The following is a 19,532-nucleotide window of genomic DNA, read 5'->3' on the forward strand; positions in this document are numbered from 1 at the left end:
TATATATATATATGAAACAAAGAAAGTATGGTCGTTGCATAAGGATAAAAATGGAATTCAATTGCCATTTCTACAGTGAGCCGACAAGAGGATCACCTCAACACAAAAAAATGTGACAAGAAAATAATTTTATTTTGAAAAAAGAGACTTAAAATTATAATACAAGCACCTAAAATTTAATCCAAGATAAAATATTTTATAAGAGGATTAGTTGCCCATTCGACCGAGAAATACCCTAGCCGAAGCAGCTTTATAAACAAGAATTTCCCTCCAAATCTAAACTGACTTAGCCTATCTGACTTGTCTTGAGCCTAAAATATCAAGGAACTCCCCTTTCCGCCTTCTCCACACAAGATGACAACTAACACAATTCTTAGCCTCATCGGATCCTAGCCGACTGAACAAAGGAACTTTCAATCTCATCCAGATGATGGCACACAACCCAAGGGATATCCTAAGTCGGTCATACGCTATCCAACGTCCTTTAGAAGGGACGATAAGGCATCAACTCCGTCATCCTAACTCGAGAGTACAACAGCTCCATATGGAGCCTAGTCTACTCACACTGGTGCTCCCGTCAATTTCTCACATACGCAAATAAGAGTCGAATTGTCATCTAGAATTGCCAAAGCCAGGTCATCTACACCAAGAAACATCATAAAACAAAAAGAAAACTTAACGAAGATCAAAATCCAAATACAAGGTCGAAACGCATCTTACTCAGGAGCCGACTCCACTTCAATATCGTAGCCGATGTAGCCTCCTAACCATCAAGCAATGAGTCCCTATAAGGCATTTAAGTGATCAAGCCAACCAAAGGGTCTTGTGCCATCGTAGAAGCTTGGTTGATAGGATTGATGTTCGGGGCAGTCGACTGAACGCCTTTATGCTTAGTGCAGAGGATCCAATTAAACGAATCCCCTCTAAACCAACATTGAGTTTAGGTTTCCTTTTCTTTACAACGACTTTCTTTTTTCCTCGTATCTTATAGGCAGTCAAGTCCTTTTAGCTTCCTAAAGGTAAAGCAAATCAAATATTTGTTTGGAATGTCATCGAAATGTTTCAACAATTTCTCCATCACAATACTCAAATCGATTCAAACGAGAAAAGATGCAGAAGCAAAATAGGAATAAAATTGGTCCCATCACACCCTACTTATAAGAATCAAATTTATCAATACCAAGTGACTTTAATCATTGAATCACTAATTAAAATTTGAAAGTGATATATTTTTGCATTAAATTTTTTTATTTTCATCGCAGCGCCACTTTCAAAAGGTTAGAGAATTAGATAACTAAATATGTATATATAAATGTGTCAGCACCAATCTTAAAATGATCCAACGGTCCATAAAGGGTGGAGTAGATTGATTGCTAACCCACTGACAGAAGACCATTAAACCTATCAAAGTGACCAAGCAAAGCCATACAAACTAAACCGACAAGTTTAAAATCATCTAAACCTCAAGCAAGACACAAAGACCACTGGATGATCCAAACACAAACCATTCAACCATAAATGAGATGAATCATGATTTAGTGTGTGTGTAAATTTTATAAAATAATATGACCCATAATACATGTCCCTATGTGATCTGCATTTAAACCCCCAAGAACTTTATAATACGTGCTTTACCTATTCGACCGCAGCCTCAAACTACCTTGCATTTGAGCTGCACCACAAGTTCTCAATCTCACCGAAATGGCGAGCATACGCAGCAGCCTGCAATTACGAGGTTTCTTCCACGCCTACCCGCTGCCGGTGATCGGCCCAAGAGTCCTCAGTTTGCGGCAGTCGCGCGCCGAAATTTTGTATGGCCGAATTCGCTGCGCCGCTTCGGAATCAAGCGATGGAGGTCAAAAGGTGTCTGCTCGCCTCTCCATGATGCAGCAGGTTTTGCAGGAAGCCGAGGAGCGAGCTCGCTACGCCGGCTCCGAGAAGACACCGAAGGTAACCCTAGGTCAGTTGAACTTTTTTTTTCGCCTTTTAAGTTTTTTCTGATTCCAATATAAACTTGTAATCGGATTAATAGATGCAATGTTTTTGCCTCTTTAATGATTAGGATGTCTTTGATTCAGTAACTTCATCTGTCTAAATTATAAGAGAGGGTTTCAGAAATATTGGCTGATAAATGGTGATAAGTAGTCCTTTATGGAAGGCATTGATGTGGAAGAAGTCTAATAGATTGTAAGTGGTTTGTGTCACAGGTGTAAATAACGTCATGCAGACGATTTTAAACTGTCAAGGAGCTAGTAGAACATTTTATGATGACTGGTACATTTTAGTTATTGGTGAAGATATCCGGGTTTTGAATATACCATTTAAGCATAAGGTATACCCGATTAACCAACATTTTAAGTGCGCCTTTTACATAATCACTTAAGAATGCTTAGCAATATGCTCAGGGCAGAAGTCGAGCTTTTTTGTCTGTCAATGGCGTGTTGATTGTGTAAAGTACTTCCACTCACTTTCAAAGTTCCGAAATCAAACAGGAATAACATTTTAGATGCACATGAATCTTAGTTTCCTTGTTTATGTCCGCATCAGATGATTTGCTGCAGATTTTACGAGGATTATGTTTGGGACTTTGAACTAAAGAAGAACCACAGTTGGATTTCATACACTAGCGGTCAAACAATTTTTAAATAAAAAAGCTTAAGCCAATGTTAGAGGATCAACCATTTGGTTTTTCTACATCAATCCATTTTTAACTATTTGATGTAGGACTACACCAATTACTCTTACGCATCTTAACAATCTTTTCGTTATGTGAGAGTTTTGCGTATCGATCATCACTCCACCATTGAAAACTTCTTAACATAATCGAGAATCACACACTTAGAGCAGTTAATCATGGGTGCTTGCATGGGAGTTATATTATATGCTATTGAATTTGACCTTGATAGAAGTTCAATACCTATGAGAGTCTCAAATTGTATGAATCACTTGATCCCAGTGTTAATGGCTTTTTTATTTTTATTTTTTATTTTTAAGTTGGGCTTTATAAATAAGTGGTCAAGAAATTTTTAAACTGAAAACTTTAAGCCTACATACGAGAATCAACCCATTTATTATTTTCAACTTTTCCATGCAGGGCTAAACCCATTACTCTCGCATTTACAATTGCTTTCATGTTCTTGCTCATAAACAAAAGCTTTTCTTGAATGTAATTGAGAACATGCATCAAGAGTCTATTCAACCACGCGGTGCTGTTGTTAAGACACATCAAAGTTTTAAGTTCAGTTTCACATTCTCCAAGATAAAAATACGTTTGTATAAAAATACCGATGATTTGCCCTCACCCATATTATTAACCCTTTGGTTGAAATGATTTGAATATCGGTATATATGCCCATATTTTTCTCTTCCGCTGATTCACATGCCGTCACACCCTATCACGATTATGTTTGGTTGGGATTGAGTGATTCCTGTTGTTTGTATCTTTAGTGAGTTAGGGTGGGCCGATTTTGATTAGTTTTTATTAACTTGAGCCATAATTTGTAGCAAATTCATATCTTATAAATCAATTTCTCCTTTAAGTAAAATTAAATCAAACTAAACTAAACTAAACATATTAACTATTTAAATCTTCCCAAACATGTTCAAATTGTAACCTTTATAGTTTCATATCATAAATCCAAAATTGAATTGAACCGAAACCCAAACAACTGCTTCATTCATTCATTCTAGTTCATTTCATTTTCCATCATTTTTGTTCTATTGTTATTTTTTTGTGTTTGGTTCAGTTTGAAATCATGATTGAGTTGGAACTAAATCGAACCATGTCCACCACTACCATGGGTATGTAAGGTCCCGTAACGTATGACAACCTTGCTGGCTTTATGTGGTTGAATGATCTCTTGGTCATATTTTTTTATATTAAAAAATTTTCCTTCCACTACCATGGGCATGTAAGATCCAATAACACACGACTCCCTGGTGGCTTTATGTGATTGAGTGGGCTCTTGGCCATATTTTTAATATTAAAAAACTTTTTATTAAGATGGAGTGATTGTGAATTTGGAGAGCTCTTAAATGAAGGAGAGATTATTTGGATAGATTGGAGTATTGTGTTTAGTCGTGTTAGATACCCGAAAAATATTTTGGAGTAGAAAAACCATGTAGCGGGAATTCACTAATATGATTAGTTTTTGGTTAAATTTTAGTTTGAGCTTTGATATATTTAATCCAATTTTATTCTTCATTCGATAAAAAGCTTCTAACAAATATCTCTTTCATGTAGTCACCTTTCAAACAATTTCTTCGTTATAAAAAAATCTAAAATTAACTGAGAAGGCAAGAAAATGTTAAGATTTAATACTATAAATAATGAATAAAAAATATATATTTATATAGTGTGTTGTTAGACTTCCTTATTACATGTTGACTTTCTCAATTATTTGCTAGCTTCAAGCACATTTGCCATTGCAAATTCCCTGTGAGACTTGTTATAGCAACCTAGTTGACTGCCTTAGTAGGACACCATCAACCAACTCCCTTTACTTAGCCCTATTACTAACCATTGTTTGGTTTCCATCGAGATACCATTCTTTTTCGTCAGCTAAGCTCGCACCTTTGCCATCGCTGATTCTCTCCAAGTCTTCTCGTTTGTTTGTGGCAACTGCAGCTGGTTGAAATAGTTGATGCGCAATAGATGTTGAATAAGCTGCTATGGGGAAGAAGTTGTCGGTGAAGCTTTGTGTCATTTGGTTAGTTCAATTATGAATTAGCTGTTTCGTAGCAGTTTATGAAAACAAATCAGTGTTGCCTTTTTATACATGTGTTATTTGTAAGATAATTATTTCAAAATTAATAACTCATGCATAAAAGCAGAAAATAATTTTAGAAAAAAAATTATTAGTCTATATATTAGATCAAAATGTTTTATCATTTAATAACCAGTAACACAATAATTAACCAAAAAAAATAACAAGTAGTATTATCGTAAGATTACTTTTTAAAATACAAATGATTAAACATATGAGAAAATTTTTTCTCCAAAGATACTCACCACACATGATCACTCTCTGAAGTGGACTAATTGAACTGATCTGCTCACCTAAGAAGTTGCAACCCTCTCTTAATCTATTTATTGGACAACTATAAAGTTATGTGCTCGGTTTTTATATAAATCTCTATATACTACTGAAAATACACATATAAGAATTGTGCTTTTGAATGCAAACACGTAAGAATTGTGCTTTTGATTGTAAATCATGTCTCAACATAAATTTTCATAAACATTCAATCGAAAGACAAAGATATCAAAATACACACAAACGGAAACACCATGAAAATATCAAAATACACTCATAAGAATTGTGCTTTTGAATGTAAACACATATGAATTGTGCCTTTGAATTAAACACATAAGAATTGTTCCCTTGAATGAAAATCATGCCTCAACATAAATTTTCATAAACATCAAAATCAAAAGACAGAGATATCAAAATGCACACGAACACAAACACCATGAAATTTATCCCATAAAACGAGCAAATAAAGATCCAACCCCCACAAAGAATAACAACATAAATTTCCGTAAACATCTGATCAAAGATGGAAGATAATAAGAATGAAGATCATAGGTACCTTTTTCTGGATCCCTCGCCTTTGTGCATAGAGCGGCATGACAGGTTAGGGTAGAGCAAATTTAGGGGGATGAAAGCGGGGGAGAGGGTTTCGAGCGAGAGCTGAGGAGTAATAACATAAATAAAAAATGTGGAACACAAGTAAGGGATTGCAATGTTAAAACATTCCTACGATGCGTCGATTCTAAAACGTGGGAGGAACTTGTTAAACAAACACTGTAAAATGGCGGCGACAGACCTCACCACTCTTTCGCAGCCGCGCCAAACACATAGTTAATGTCTTTAAGGCAACCTAGTTTAGTACCTCAAATAGTAGGCTACCTTCAACCAACTCCTTTACTCAATCTTATTGCTAAGTATCGTTGGGCGTTCGTCGAGCTACCGTAAACTACTTTTTCATCAGCCAAACCTCAAGGAAGAAAATCTCCGGTGTAAGTTTCCTATGTCATCACTTCATTGTTGTTGAGAATAATTGAGAACATCAAACACTGCTATTGGTCACGTTATGTAATCATCATACCACCCAATTCTTATCTTACATATCGAACATCTAAATTTATTTTTTATATTTATATAAATCAAAATTTTGATATAATATCAAAGATATCATTAATTTAACTTCATATAATGTAAAGTTTGTTCATGTTCGGCTAATTTATAAATCGAGCTAAGAAAATTTGGTTGTGTTCGGCTCGTTTGTTTACCCAACGAATCGAACACGTGCTATCTCACAAGCTCGAACACGAGCTGTTCGTGAACGACAAGTTTTGTTGACAGCCCTAGCCACCGATGTTGGGATGCACCTTTTTTTGTTCGTTGCAAGAGAAACTTTTCTTTTCTATAGTTCGACGCATGTATGATATATATAAATTATTTATCAAACATTGTTTTCTAATTTTTTTTAGTTCATTGCAGATTAGAAAGGTTTTATAATAAGCGAGATAAGGTAAAATCGTAATAATAAGAGTAAGTTTTTATTTATTTTAATTCAAGAGGACTCTTTAGAGCAATTACAGAGCAGTTTGTCTTGGAGGTTCCAAGTTTGAATCACGAGAAGTACCTCTATGCAATGTTATGTAGATCTTATGTACAGCAACCCCTGCTCAAACTCAAATAATGCCTCATGCTTTAGGTATGCTTGTTAGCTACAGATAGGAATCCTGAGAAGGAATAGAACTCAACAGCACTTGTCCTCCTTATCAACCTTTCATTTTACCTTTTAAGATCATTGAACCTGCTCTCTTTCTCTCTCATGGATTTTCTACCCTCTTTCTCCTCTCTTTGGAAGCCCTAGGTATTGACCCCTAGGACAAATATCACAACACCACTGCTATGATGCCATCAATTTGTCTTCAACATTTAATCCCAATTTATCAACTCTCTGTCTCACTCTGTCTCTCTTTCTCTCCCATATATTTCAAGAGGGAGGAAGATTTCTTGAAAGAAAGATGAATAAACTTTGATTTCCTTAACTATATTTTACATTTTGTTTACTATTTATTTTCATTGTAACTTTCATTAATCAATTCTAAATGAACGCAATAAGTTGCAACACAAGTTGCATTACACGTGATGCAATTCTCAAAGTTTATAATCATCAATGCACAAAACATATGCATTGAGATGAGCATGTATATTTTATGAGTTTTGGTGTTAAATTAGTTATATTTTTTTCTTCGCTTTTAATTTTTGTTTATTTAATTGTAAAACATTCCTATTGTGTCAGCCCCTATTGAGTCCGGATTGTATTCTCTAAGGTCCATTAGCTTGTATCAGGTCAATCACTGGTTCTTTGATTCACCAATAGTCACTGTTGTTAGCTTATTCGTTGGTTGTTCTGGCTTCCCTTTACCTTGTGAATATACTGTTTCTTCTGGACTCTTCGCAGCCTGTGATGCCTGCTATGGAGGTTCATCTCTCTTCAGGTTTTTTATTTGGAGGCTAATTGCTTTCTGCATTGTTTTGTTTCTCTATCTTCTACCTGTGGTTCCTGCTACTGCTATTAAATTGGAAGGTCTGTTTTTATATTACTGTGCATATGGTGTGGCATTGTAGTTGAAATCTGAAGTTGTTTGGTACATTTTAGCTTAGTAGAAATGCCTATTTTTACAATATATCTCAATTGAAACTTTCAAAATTAGCCCTTTTTATCATGAATAGGAGATCTAAGTCCTATAGATTTCAGTTTTTGGCTTCATGAAATTTTAGATATTAAGCTAATTCTTTCAGTGCGGTGTTAATGTTGACAACAATAGTGTTAGGGTCTGGTCTTCCTTGGTGAGTGTTTATTCTTTTTGCATCTATATCACATTGTGATTGGGATTTGTTCAAATCTGCTAGAAATGATTTTCTTCTTCCAATGTGAATCCTTAGCATTAAGGTTTTGAAAACTTAATCGGACGTTGAACTGAAAGGAGTGGTTCAAAGTTTAACCGAGGTTGAATCAAAGGATGCAATAAATATTAAAATCATTTTATATGTTTTAAATGATGTAATAATGATACAATAATGATATTTTTACCAATTCCACTTATATATTTTATTTCAAGGTACTTTATTGTTGAAGATTTTAAATATGATTCTAAGTTAGAATTTTGGAATAAGGTATTTTAATTATTTTCACCAGTTTTGTGTAATTATTTTATTTCTAGTCATTTTAACAAAATTAAGAAGCCAAATGTTGATAAATATTTGAACAGGGCTGTTCTTTAAAAATTGGATCGGTTTACTGGTTCAATTGTTGGTTTTGTTCGAACTGGGCCAAGGACTGATCGGACTGGCCGGTTTGATTCGATTTTTAAAACCATACTTGATATTGGGTGTTTCCTTATTTTGTTCTTAGATTTCTGTGCATAATCTCAGTTTTAGATGAACTTTGAGTTACAATTAGAAGTGAGTTATACCTTTTTTTTAAAATTACACCAAAATAGGCAGCATTTACTGAATTAAGAGTCGGAGCAATGCATATTTCGTATTGTTTTTTGTATTTTTTAATTTCTTGCATTATTCATTGGATCTTATTCAGGGAAAATGCTAGAACATAGGCCTGCTTTTATCCACTTGATTGTGTTAAAATATGGAATTGAGGAGTGCACGCAGACATATGCCTGCGTTGAAGAAATTTTAGAATAAGTTCATTGCTCTTTTAAGCCCAAAATTATATGTTTAATAACAGTGGGCTAACTTTGTTTAAGCATTTGCCCACCTTTCCCATAGTTTTCCGTAATTTATCTTTTCGTTACTTTTTTTGATCTAATGTTTTTTGTTTTTCCTCTTTGAGAGCTGTTTTTACCATGCAATTCTTTATCGTTTGCATATTTAACATCTAAACTTACAGCTTTATGTGCCTACCTCCCAATTCTTTCTAATACATCAAACATACCACACAAACTGTCGCCGTAACCCTCATCCGTGGCTCCGCCTTTACCACCGATGCCCTAGTCCGTGACTTCGTCATGCCACCCTTGACCATGATGAAATCAGTGATAATGTAAAGTACAACAAGAACAACAATTGTTATGCAGATTACAAGTTGCAGAGTGCTGGGAAGCCATAATGGATGAAGTCCGAGTTGAGAGAAGTTAGGTGGAGCAGCAACGGGAGGGAGTTTAGGACCGACTTTATCAATGATCTATAAGGGAAATGGTCAAGAAGATGATAAGTGGAGTCTCCCTTAGTTGATATGACGAGGGCAGCGATGGTTAGATGGAGTTACAACTGGGGGTTACCTTATGGCGATAGTGTGTGCGGTATTTTTGATGAACTGGAAAGAATTGGAAGTTAGGCACGTAAAATTGTAAGTTTAAGTGTTAGATATGTAAATGATAAAGATTTGCATTATATACTTGTAAATACACCTTTTAAATTTTGAATGCTACCAATGAGTTTCACCAACTTCGAATGACTTTTTAGCCTGGTTGCTTCGAGAGCAAAGCCAAATAAGCTTAGCCGCATCAAGTTATTGTTATTAAATTTTCAGGATCAGGAAGTTTCGTCTGGAAATTTGGCTTGAAAATGAGAGTTCATATACAATTTTTTATTTGCATATTTTTTTAGTTTTAAATATTGTCGAAATTGAAACCAGAACTAAGGAACTATATTACCTAAACTGAAAATCATCCAAAATACCGAAAATCAAATCTAAACCAGTTTCTAATCATATTCCATTTAAAATTATGGAGTTTAAAGGATAAAATATAATCAATTTGGTCACGAGGCCACACGTTCAAGTGTTTCTTGGTTTAATTCAAACATTTATCTGTAGATCAACTTTGATTACTTTAGTCCTGTTGCGGGCTTAAAGATTCACGGTTGTAGAGTGATAATTTAACGTCTCAGATTATACGAAAATTTAACACACACAAATAATATAGAAATAATAAGAGAATACACCAAAAATTTTATGCGGGAAAACCTAGAAAGGAAAAAAAAATTGTCCTAGCCCAGTCAAAATTATTTAATATTAAGTGCATAATTTCAAAGATATACCCTGGTTCACCATTGGAAAAGAAGGATTACAACGCTACATGAACTACAACACTTGTTCTTGCACTATGTACAAGTCAAAGCAATTCACTATAAGTGCTTAATTACAAAGATACACAATTGTCCCACAATCGAGGAAGAAGGATAACAACGCTTCACGAAGTAATACACTTGTTCGTGTACAATGTACAAAAAAATTCAACAGTCTGAGAAAATTCGTCGTATTCTAGATATAATGGTTGTAAGTAGTCGCCGAAAATTATTGTGGGATCCGTATTGCGGTATTATACGTTACACCGTATCTGAGATACTTCATTACACCATATTTAGGATTCTTTGTAATCCAACAAAGTTTGTTAACGACGACAAGTGATGGTCAACGTTGGTCGATGGCAGCCGACGGGCAGTGTTTGACAACTATAGAGGCCGAAAGTTATCGTCGAGTCTTTAGTCTATAATAACATTGGAATTTGACTCCTCCCCCTCTAAGTGAAGGGGTATATTTTACTATTTATAGTCTTCTAGGGAGGAACATCCGGTCATTCAACGAATAACTTCCATCACTATTCGATCGAATGACCCACATTGATTCTTCTTGATAATGAGGTTTTTTTTTATGATTTGAGGGACTTAATGACCTCAGAATTGAGTTATATTGGGCTTGTTGAATTTCTCTTGTCGAGATGTTTGATTGGACGATACGTACGTCAAATTTGGATTTCATTTAACCTTTTAGAGCTCTAAATGATTTTTAATTTAAATCAAAACATTTTTCGGTCCATAAAATGTCTTGAGATTCGTGCCAAATTATGAAATTTCGTGATGACATATCAAGTCCAAATATAAAAAAACTCGGTGCACAAAGTGTAAATGAAGTGCCAAAAATGCTAACATTGCCATTTCGCTCAAAAAAAAAAATGGTGTGTGGCTAGGGGAAAACAAAATTCATTACTACTGGATTTGTACATTTCAAATCAGTTTTGATTATTCTGTTGCTCCAGGACTCTTAAAGATCTAATTTTGGGGCATTTACATGCATAACACACAATTCTTATGTATTTACGTATCACCTACCTAAACCCTAAACCCTAAACATACCACTCAAATCTGTAACATCACATAAAAAATACCACTATCAATATCTTTTTTGAAGTGAAAGATAACTTATCATGCATAGGCTTATGACACCAAGATGTTATGAGTGTAAATGCCAAACTTTGGGTGTTAGATATGTAATTACATAAGAATTTAGTGGCATCTATGTAAATTTCCCTTTATTTTTTCTTGATTCAGAATAACTTCTATTTTGTTTTTAGAGTGCTTTTTCCATCTCCTAAGCATTAGGACATGGGAGACAAGGCATCCTGCTCTGAATGAACTCTTACACAACATGCTCTTAGGACCATGCTTTTAACTGCACTATGTAACATTAATGCTTTTTTAACATTTTCATTTCAATGATTCTGCAGATCATGTCACTGTTAATTTCGCGAGAAGTGGCGGGCCTGGTGGTCAGAATGTCAATAAAGGTTCTTCAATAATTTAATGTGAATAAAAGGAACTCACTCCTCTTCATTTTTCATATTATTTGCTCGCTAAAAAAGTTTCCTTTTCCTTTCTGCCAAGTGGTTTTTTTATTGGTTAGTTGAGGTACTTATAATGATACCATGATCGTGGTTGAATTATGGGGCATTTACATACATACAACGTAATTCTTATGTATTTACATATCTAACACCTAAAAATTCATATTTACATGTATAAATCTAAATCTTTGACATCACAAAAAATTCCACCTTCACTATCTTTTTAAAAGTTAAATTCACCTTTTCATGTATAGGTTTATGACACCAAGGTATTATAAGTTTAAATATCAAAATTTGGGTGTTTGATATGTAAATACATAAGAATTGTGTGGAATGTCTGTAAATTTCCCTAGAATTAAATTAAATCTTTTGCAACCTTTAGCGTTTCTTCCTACTTGAATGACCAGGAATGCTTTCAGTGGCAGCTCGTGCAGAAATGTTCTTAGTTTGTTATGTTGAACTTAATTTTGTTCCATTAGCTCTCGTTTTTTCTTATTTTTGTTTTTCTATGATACTTCTTTTTGGGTCTTCAAAGATGACCTTTCAAGGCCAGATTTGGATCAAAACTAAAATTGTTAGAAGTATTTTTATTGCCTACTGTTATTGATGAAAATTTATTATCTTTTACTCGACTGATTGAGCTTGCATAATTTTTGAGTTCATACCAGATCTCTATTTCATTTTTGCAGTGAACACTAAGGTCGACATGCGTTTCAATGTAAAGAACGCTCATTGGTTAGGTGAAAGAATCAGGGAGAAAATACTCCAAATGGTCAGTCCACACCAACGTTTCCTGTGGATTTGTTTTAATTTTTGGGTATTTACATGCATAGCACACAGTTCTTATGTATTTACATTTCTCACACCTAAACTCTCATATTTACACACGTAGCACTCAAATCTTTAATATCACATAAAAAATAGCACTATTATCACTTTTTAAAAGTAAAATACAACTTTTCATGCATAAGTTTAAACACCAAAGTGCTATATATATATATATATATATGTAAATATGACAGTTTAAGTGTGAGATATGTAAATGCATAAGAATTGTGTGCTCTATATGTAAATTTAATGCCTTCATCTCTACATTCTGAGTTAACACACGGACAGTTTCCTTAATAAATCAGGAAAAGAATCGTATTAATAAGGACGGGGATCTTGTTATTTCTTCAACCAAAACAAGAACACAGAAGTGAGCCTCAAAATACCGTTTTATTATTATTTTTTTTATTCATGATTTTAACTAGTTGTCAGTTTGATTTTGTTCCATTATTCTTCTTCCAGGGGTAATATTGAAGATGCTCTGGCGAAACTGCAGGTTGGACTGTGATTTTCTTCTTCATCCTCATCTTCTTTTTCCTAGTAGGGGTGAAAATGAGCCGAGCTTGAACGAGCTGAGTGTTTATTTGTGTTCGGCTCTCTTGAAATTTATGACTCAAGAATGACATGTTTGTGTTTGGCTCAATTCAGATCATTTGTTCGTTTTAACTCGTGTTTGACTCAAAATTAATTTGAATGATTTAAAAATTACCCGCATTTACACACCATATAATTCTTTTATATTTACATATCTAACACCTAAACTTCCATATTTACTTACATAACACTCAAAACGTTAGCATCTTATAAAAAATGCCACCATTATTAATTTTTAAAAAGTGGAATACTCCTTTTCATGCATAGGTTTATGACATCAAAGTGAAGTATAAGTGTAAATATCAAACTTTAGTCGTTAGATATGTAAATACATAAAAATTGTGTGACCTGTCATTAAATTTCACATGCAACATAAAAAATCAATATAAAAATATTCTAACAGGATTATTTATCTAGTTAATAAATTAATTCGAGTCAAAATGAGTCAATGATGGAACAAAAGTTAGTTTGTAATCAGCTCGTTTATTATTTGAGCTAAACAAAAACCGTTCACGTTCAGCCAGCTACCTGTTTGCGAATGACAAGCTTTTTCGATAGCCTATAGTTTTGCGTCGGTAACTATTACAAGTGGGTTTCATAGGATTGTTAGTTGTTGATCTTTGTCTTTTTGTTCAACAGGAAATTATTGATTCTGCATCTTATGTCCCACCGCCCCCATCAGAGGAGCAAAAGAAACGGATACAAAAACTGTATGTCACTGTATTGTTCTTCCCTAATTATCTGAAGAGGAACTTTTATTTTTATTTTTGTTTGGCCGCTGTTATTTTGCATACACTAGTGTAATGTCCAATCAGATGAAGCAAAAGCGGCATTCACATGCATACAGCCCACCCAATTCCTATGTATTTACATATCTAACACCTAAACTTTACTTTTTTAACAATGACTTATTTATCATTTATATAATCATAGTGCTGCCATAGAAGAGCAGAAGAGGATGCAAACCAAAAGGGCTCTTTCACAGAAGAAGGCAATTAGGAGGACCAAAGATAGCTGGGATTGACTGGAAGGTGATTTTCTCATCATATTTTATCAAATTATAGTTTAAAATCAATTATACCTTTCGATTGTGTTTGGATGCTGGAATTTTGTGTGAAAGGAAATAAAAATGGGTTTTTTATTTTCCCGGAACCCTCATGATGATTCTCGTGATGATCTTTTTATTGTACATGACCTGGGTTTCTTTTGTTTTATTTTAGGGGGGTTTACATCCATAGCACTCAAACATCATGTATTACATATTCCACCCTCAAACTTCATCATTATTTACATTTATAGCACTCAAAATATTATATTGATATTAAAAAAAACACCGTTATGTTAGAAATAATAGCTCCGTTACCGCCCCCAACTTATATCACATGATTTCAGCCTTTCAAGCTTGCGGCATCCCATCATCGCCCTCTCCCAATTCCGGATCGTTGCAGCTGGTTGTTTGCAAGAGAGCCAATAAGAGATACTTGGGTTTGCGATTGTGTGGAACAGTAAAGAGCGTAAGATCTGGATGGAGGGCGATGAAGGATATATAAATAACTAAGAATTGAGTGGTATAAATATATTTTTCATATCTAATTTCTAAAAGTATTTAATATATTTTTAATAAAAATTAATTTTTAGTATGATTTAGAGTTTTTTTAATTCAAGTTTAATTAACTCTAACAAAATACGAAAATAATAAATAGATATAGCATCATGTAACTGCTGCCATTAAACAATTAATTTTATTTAATTGTGTAAACAAAATGTGGAATGAATATATTCGTGATAGGGTTAGTGTAGCTCCTGTGACAGACAAAATTCTTAGATGGTTTGGTTATATTAAATGTCGACCATTAGATGATCCAATTAGGAGAGTAGATGTTTTAGATTCGACTTGTGTTAAGAAGGGCAGAGGTAGACCTAGGAAGACTTGGGCTTATTGTATTAAAAATGATTTTAATTTATTAGAACTAAATGAAAATATGACATTAAATAGGACGCAATGGAGAAAAATGATTCATGTAGCCGACCCCACGTGGTGGGATTAAGGCTTTGTTGTTGTTGTTATTGTGTAAAAGATGTCATCAAGTTGTGTCAGGGGTTTTTTTTTTTATAAAAATTGCATTATTGCATTAGTCATTTATTAAATAAAATAAATGTGGACCTTTTTCTTAAGGTAATTAATACTCACCCATTTGGCATTTATATTTTATTATTATCATAGTAAGAATAATGGGGACGAGTCTTAGAATGGGTATCATTTTTCATTCAATACAATGGGTATGTCTTTTATTCATATATCCCATTTTTTTGATAAACCTAATATTTATTCTAGGTTTAAGTTAATGATATTTATAATATAAGTGAAAGTGTGCACATAAATAATCAAAGATGAAAAAAAATATCATAATTATATATAATTTTAAAATTATTTTTTTTGGCCTTGACGTGAACGAATTATATATTTTATAATGGGAGCTATGCTTGGTGAATTATATTTAATTTTGAATCTTTTTTAAGTTTTGTTGATATATGTTTTTGAGACCGTCTTAAAATATCTCGAAATATGCCCTTCTATATTTTAATGTTAGTGACATAGGAGGCATCACCCATATATCATAATCAGATCATCAGATGATCGACTTTTAATGTCACCAAACCATCTAAGACGACTCTCTCTAATCCTGTCTGTCTCTAAAGCTACATCAACCCTTCCACCTAAGCATTCTCATCTCCTCAACATGTAAGTTAGTTTTATGCTTCTCTTTTACACAATTAATATGTAACTTAGTTTTATGCTTCCCTTTGGTTTCTTTTTTATTTTGGCTTAGGCATAAGGTCTTTTGCAACTAATCACTAATAATGCACTTTCACCCATTTTCATGTCCAAACTTCTCTCCTATGTTTTACTGATAAAAGAAATAAAAAAGATATAAATATTATACAAAAGTTGAGGATCATATACATAAATTATGTTTTAATAATTTATGTTTTACTAATTGTATTGTATAATTATGATTTTACTGATAGAAAATTTGCTTCAGTTAAAATTTTAATTCAATTAAATTCATTTAGATTCTATATAATGAAAATATCAGATTATATTTATTTTTTAATTCCCGTGAGGAAGTTAGAAAATATAATTTATTATTTTATCCAAATTAATTTTAAATTTTTTTGAGAAAAAAATATTACATCTATATAATTAATTACAACTAATATCTTTAATTATTTTTGTTAATAATGTTTAATTATATAATTTTCATGATTAAGAAGGCATTGATTAATTCTAAATGACTCAAATCACAATAATCACATTCGTGAAATTTAATACTCAATTATTTGCCTTGAATTATATGCATAATGATAAACAAGCACAATCATAAAACTCAATATAATCAATCATAAAAATAAATTTATTTCCAGCTTTACAATGGATATATATAATGTTGCTCGCCGGATGATTCACGACAAGATACTAAGAAAGTAGCTGCATGATGCATTTAAGAATATTTATGTGAAAAACCAGGAGAGGTAAAAAATCGCAGGGTCTAGTCCAATTGAATTGATCCACTATAAGTTTGTTAGCATAAAAATAAATCACTTATCCCACAATCGGGAAAGTGTTACAAGGATTTATCCAAGTACTATGTATTCATACAGAAATGTCTGTTGTAAAAAGATCGAAAGCAGTTGTTGCTGAAAGTTATCGTTGGGTCTTTGATACTTCATGTTCGGGGTATGTTGTTTCATAATATTTTAAACAATGTGTTATCCTATATGCAGGAGATTTCGACCCTTAATAGAGTACTCAGGTACTCTGCAATGCACATCGTTACTTTTCGGGGCATTTTGTTGCTCCTCAATGTGTGTCGTTACTCCGCAATAAACTTTACTACTTCGTAATGTGCAGCGTTACTCCACAGGGTATTTCGTTACTCCATAAAGTCCACCAATGGTAGCGAACAGGGGGCGATTGACGTTGGTTGATGGTGCCTGACGGCTACGAAGGTTTGGAGTTATCACCAGTCTTCAATCAAGAAAAACAGTAGAAAAGAGCTCCTTTAATCATTCATTTCTCATTCCTTCAACTCAAGAGAGGGGTCCATTCATATAATTCAACGGAAGGGCAAGAAGGGTCTCCTGCGTCGGGTGAGAAGAATTCTTAACTAAGAAATCTTCATGTATCTTCATGATTACCATATGTTTTTGTTGGACGTAGTTCCTGTTCCAAAAAAAAAAGACTTCAACTGCGTTAGCCTCTTTGCCTACGACTCCTTCAATTTTTCCTCTGATTCCTTCAACAATCAAGCGAGCTTTCTTCTTGGTTTTCCAAGCAGACACCTCCGCTTCCCTTCTAATCATCCTCGATCAGAATTGATTCTTATAGAACATAAGATTAGCACCATATAATGAGGCGTCGGAGACCCAATGCTTGATGGAGTGGTCAAAGGCATGACTTTCTTGTAGCAACTCAGCATCAGCCTGAGTCTGCCAGGATTGGTTGTCCAGGACAACCGACCCAGAGTCTTGTGCAGAGTATTGGAGAGCCATTAAATAAAAAGAAAGAAGAAAATCTAAGAACGAGAGGAAGGAAAGAGCAAAGTAAGCATGCACATACTACCCTACCCCCCTTTATATATATAGGAAAACATATGAATTCTAACTGTCACACAAGGATATAAATGGAAGAAAAAAATCCATTTTTGTGATAAGTTATCTGCAGGCTCGCATCAACACAAGAAACGAGGCAACAAACATATTTTTATTTCAAAAATTAAACTTAGATTACAACGAAGTGCTCAGAAATTAGTTTTGAGGCAAAGTATTTCATAAGAGGATGTAACTGCTTCGACTGAGACATGTTTCATCCGAAGCGGCCTTCGGGTAAACCTCCTCCTTGGGTTGGCTAGTTCTATTTCCAAGGCCTTTCCGTGACACATTATTATTGATTGTAAGTCCTAACTTTTGAATTTTATCCCTTTAAAATTTTGAATTTGGATTCATTCATCACCCTTGAAAATTCTGATTTTGAAGTGTCTAATCTTGAAATTTGAATAATATAAATCAGTGCTTTAATCATAAGTTTTCTCCGGAGTTTCACAACTTTGGAGGGGTAATTAAATATAAGGGTTTGCCCTTATAGGGATATCAGACCTTAGAATAAAATAAACCTTATCTTACACTCGTAAAGTACGGGCAAAATTTTCGGTTTACGTATACCCATAAATCTTAAAGAATTATTAGATCTATTTTAAGATGATATTTCTTCTTATTGGGGTGATATATTATTCTTCAAATGACCAATCAATTATTCAGATTGAAATCGGTGGACACACTTGAAACAAAACAATAATAAGGGTATGACAATTAAGGGCCTAGCAGGACTTTAAAATGAGTAGAGTGGACAATAGTAGAGGGAGTATATTGGTTGGGCTGTCAAAAAAATTTGTCGTTTGTGAATAGCTGTGTTCGGTTTGTCATGTTGCTTATGTTCGTTCATTCGCTAAGTGAGCTGAACATGAATAATTTTTTTAAGCTTAATTTATAAACGAGTCGAAATCAAACAAAAAAAAAAAAATTATTCGTGTTGCTTGTTTTGTCTATTTATCATATATGTATTTATATAAATTTGTATATTGTATTTAAAAAAATACTTGATTTTATTATTTTAAAAAATTGCTTAATTGAGATAATGATTAAAAAAAATGTATGTAAATGACCCTAAAAAAGGCTAAAAATCCCACCCCATCTCTTCCCTGCTAATTTAGGTGTTACATATTATTAGGCTGGTATGCATGCGAATTCTCCAAACATTTTGAGTTGTTCCATGCAGTTGGTAACAAAGGAAAGTGGGGACTGCATTTCCCAGATTATGAAGGAAGGGATATAAAAGTCAATAAGCTTTACAATGCAACTGACCAAAAAAACTATATCCGAACTTCAAATTAAGTTCGGTAAAAAAAAATTATTTTTTTAATTTAATAATAATAAAATAATTAAACATATTTTTTTAATCTTATGAAATCGAGCAAAGTATAATTGAGCCAAGCTGAATATGAGCTTAATTAAAAGAAAATCATTTGAATTGATCTGAACAGGAACCAGACTCGAGCTCTCTCAAGTTTGGCTCGTTATCTATCGGTGTGAGTGATTGTGTGTAAGAGTGGAGTGTGTGTGTGTGAGTGCGGGAGTGTGTTGAGAGACTGGGCTTAGCCAAGGAGATCAAGTGAGATGTGTAAGACCAACAAATTGAAGAAAATTTATACAACAAAACTTGAATTGAATTCAAGGATTCTTTTAATCTTTCTTGGTAATTTCATTTGTAAACTCTTGTGATTGTGGGCTTGAAAAAATGGATGTCATTGTGTTAAGGATTCAATCATGTTAGGCCATATGTTCTTTACTTTGGATTTGTGAATTTTCATTTTTATTTTCCCTCTTTAAG

The 19,532-nt window shown here is 33.5% G+C and overlaps 1 protein-coding gene across 2 annotated transcripts; it reads left to right on the top strand.

Annotated features, from left to right (window-relative positions):
- Positions 1–1,646: 1,646 nt before the first annotated feature.
- LOC110025549 (peptidyl-tRNA hydrolase ICT1, mitochondrial) lies at positions 1,647–17,253 on the top strand. 2 transcript variants are annotated; one of them, XM_020726100.1, is made up of 8 exons: positions 1,647–1,960; positions 11,546–11,605; positions 12,352–12,434; positions 12,796–12,860; positions 12,953–12,986; positions 13,724–13,794; positions 14,018–14,115; positions 17,011–17,253. In XM_020726100.1, the coding sequence occupies exons 1-7, from the start codon at positions 1,702–1,704 to the stop codon at positions 14,106–14,108; spliced, it is 663 nt and encodes a 220-aa protein (XP_020581759.1). In that variant the 5' UTR covers positions 1,647–1,701; the 3' UTR covers positions 14,109–14,115; positions 17,011–17,253. The 2 variants fall into 2 exon arrangements, with proteins under 2 accessions (XP_020581759.1, XP_020581758.1); XM_020726099.1 differs by lacking the exon at positions 17,011–17,253 and having other exon boundaries at positions 14,018–14,236.
- Positions 17,254–19,532: the final 2,279 nt, after the last annotated feature.

This window comes from Phalaenopsis equestris, unplaced genomic scaffold (genome assembly GCF_001263595.1).
Source record: "Phalaenopsis equestris unplaced genomic scaffold, ASM126359v1 Scaffold000301, whole genome shotgun sequence".
Taxonomy (NCBI): Eukaryota; Viridiplantae; Streptophyta; class Magnoliopsida; order Asparagales; family Orchidaceae; genus Phalaenopsis; species Phalaenopsis equestris.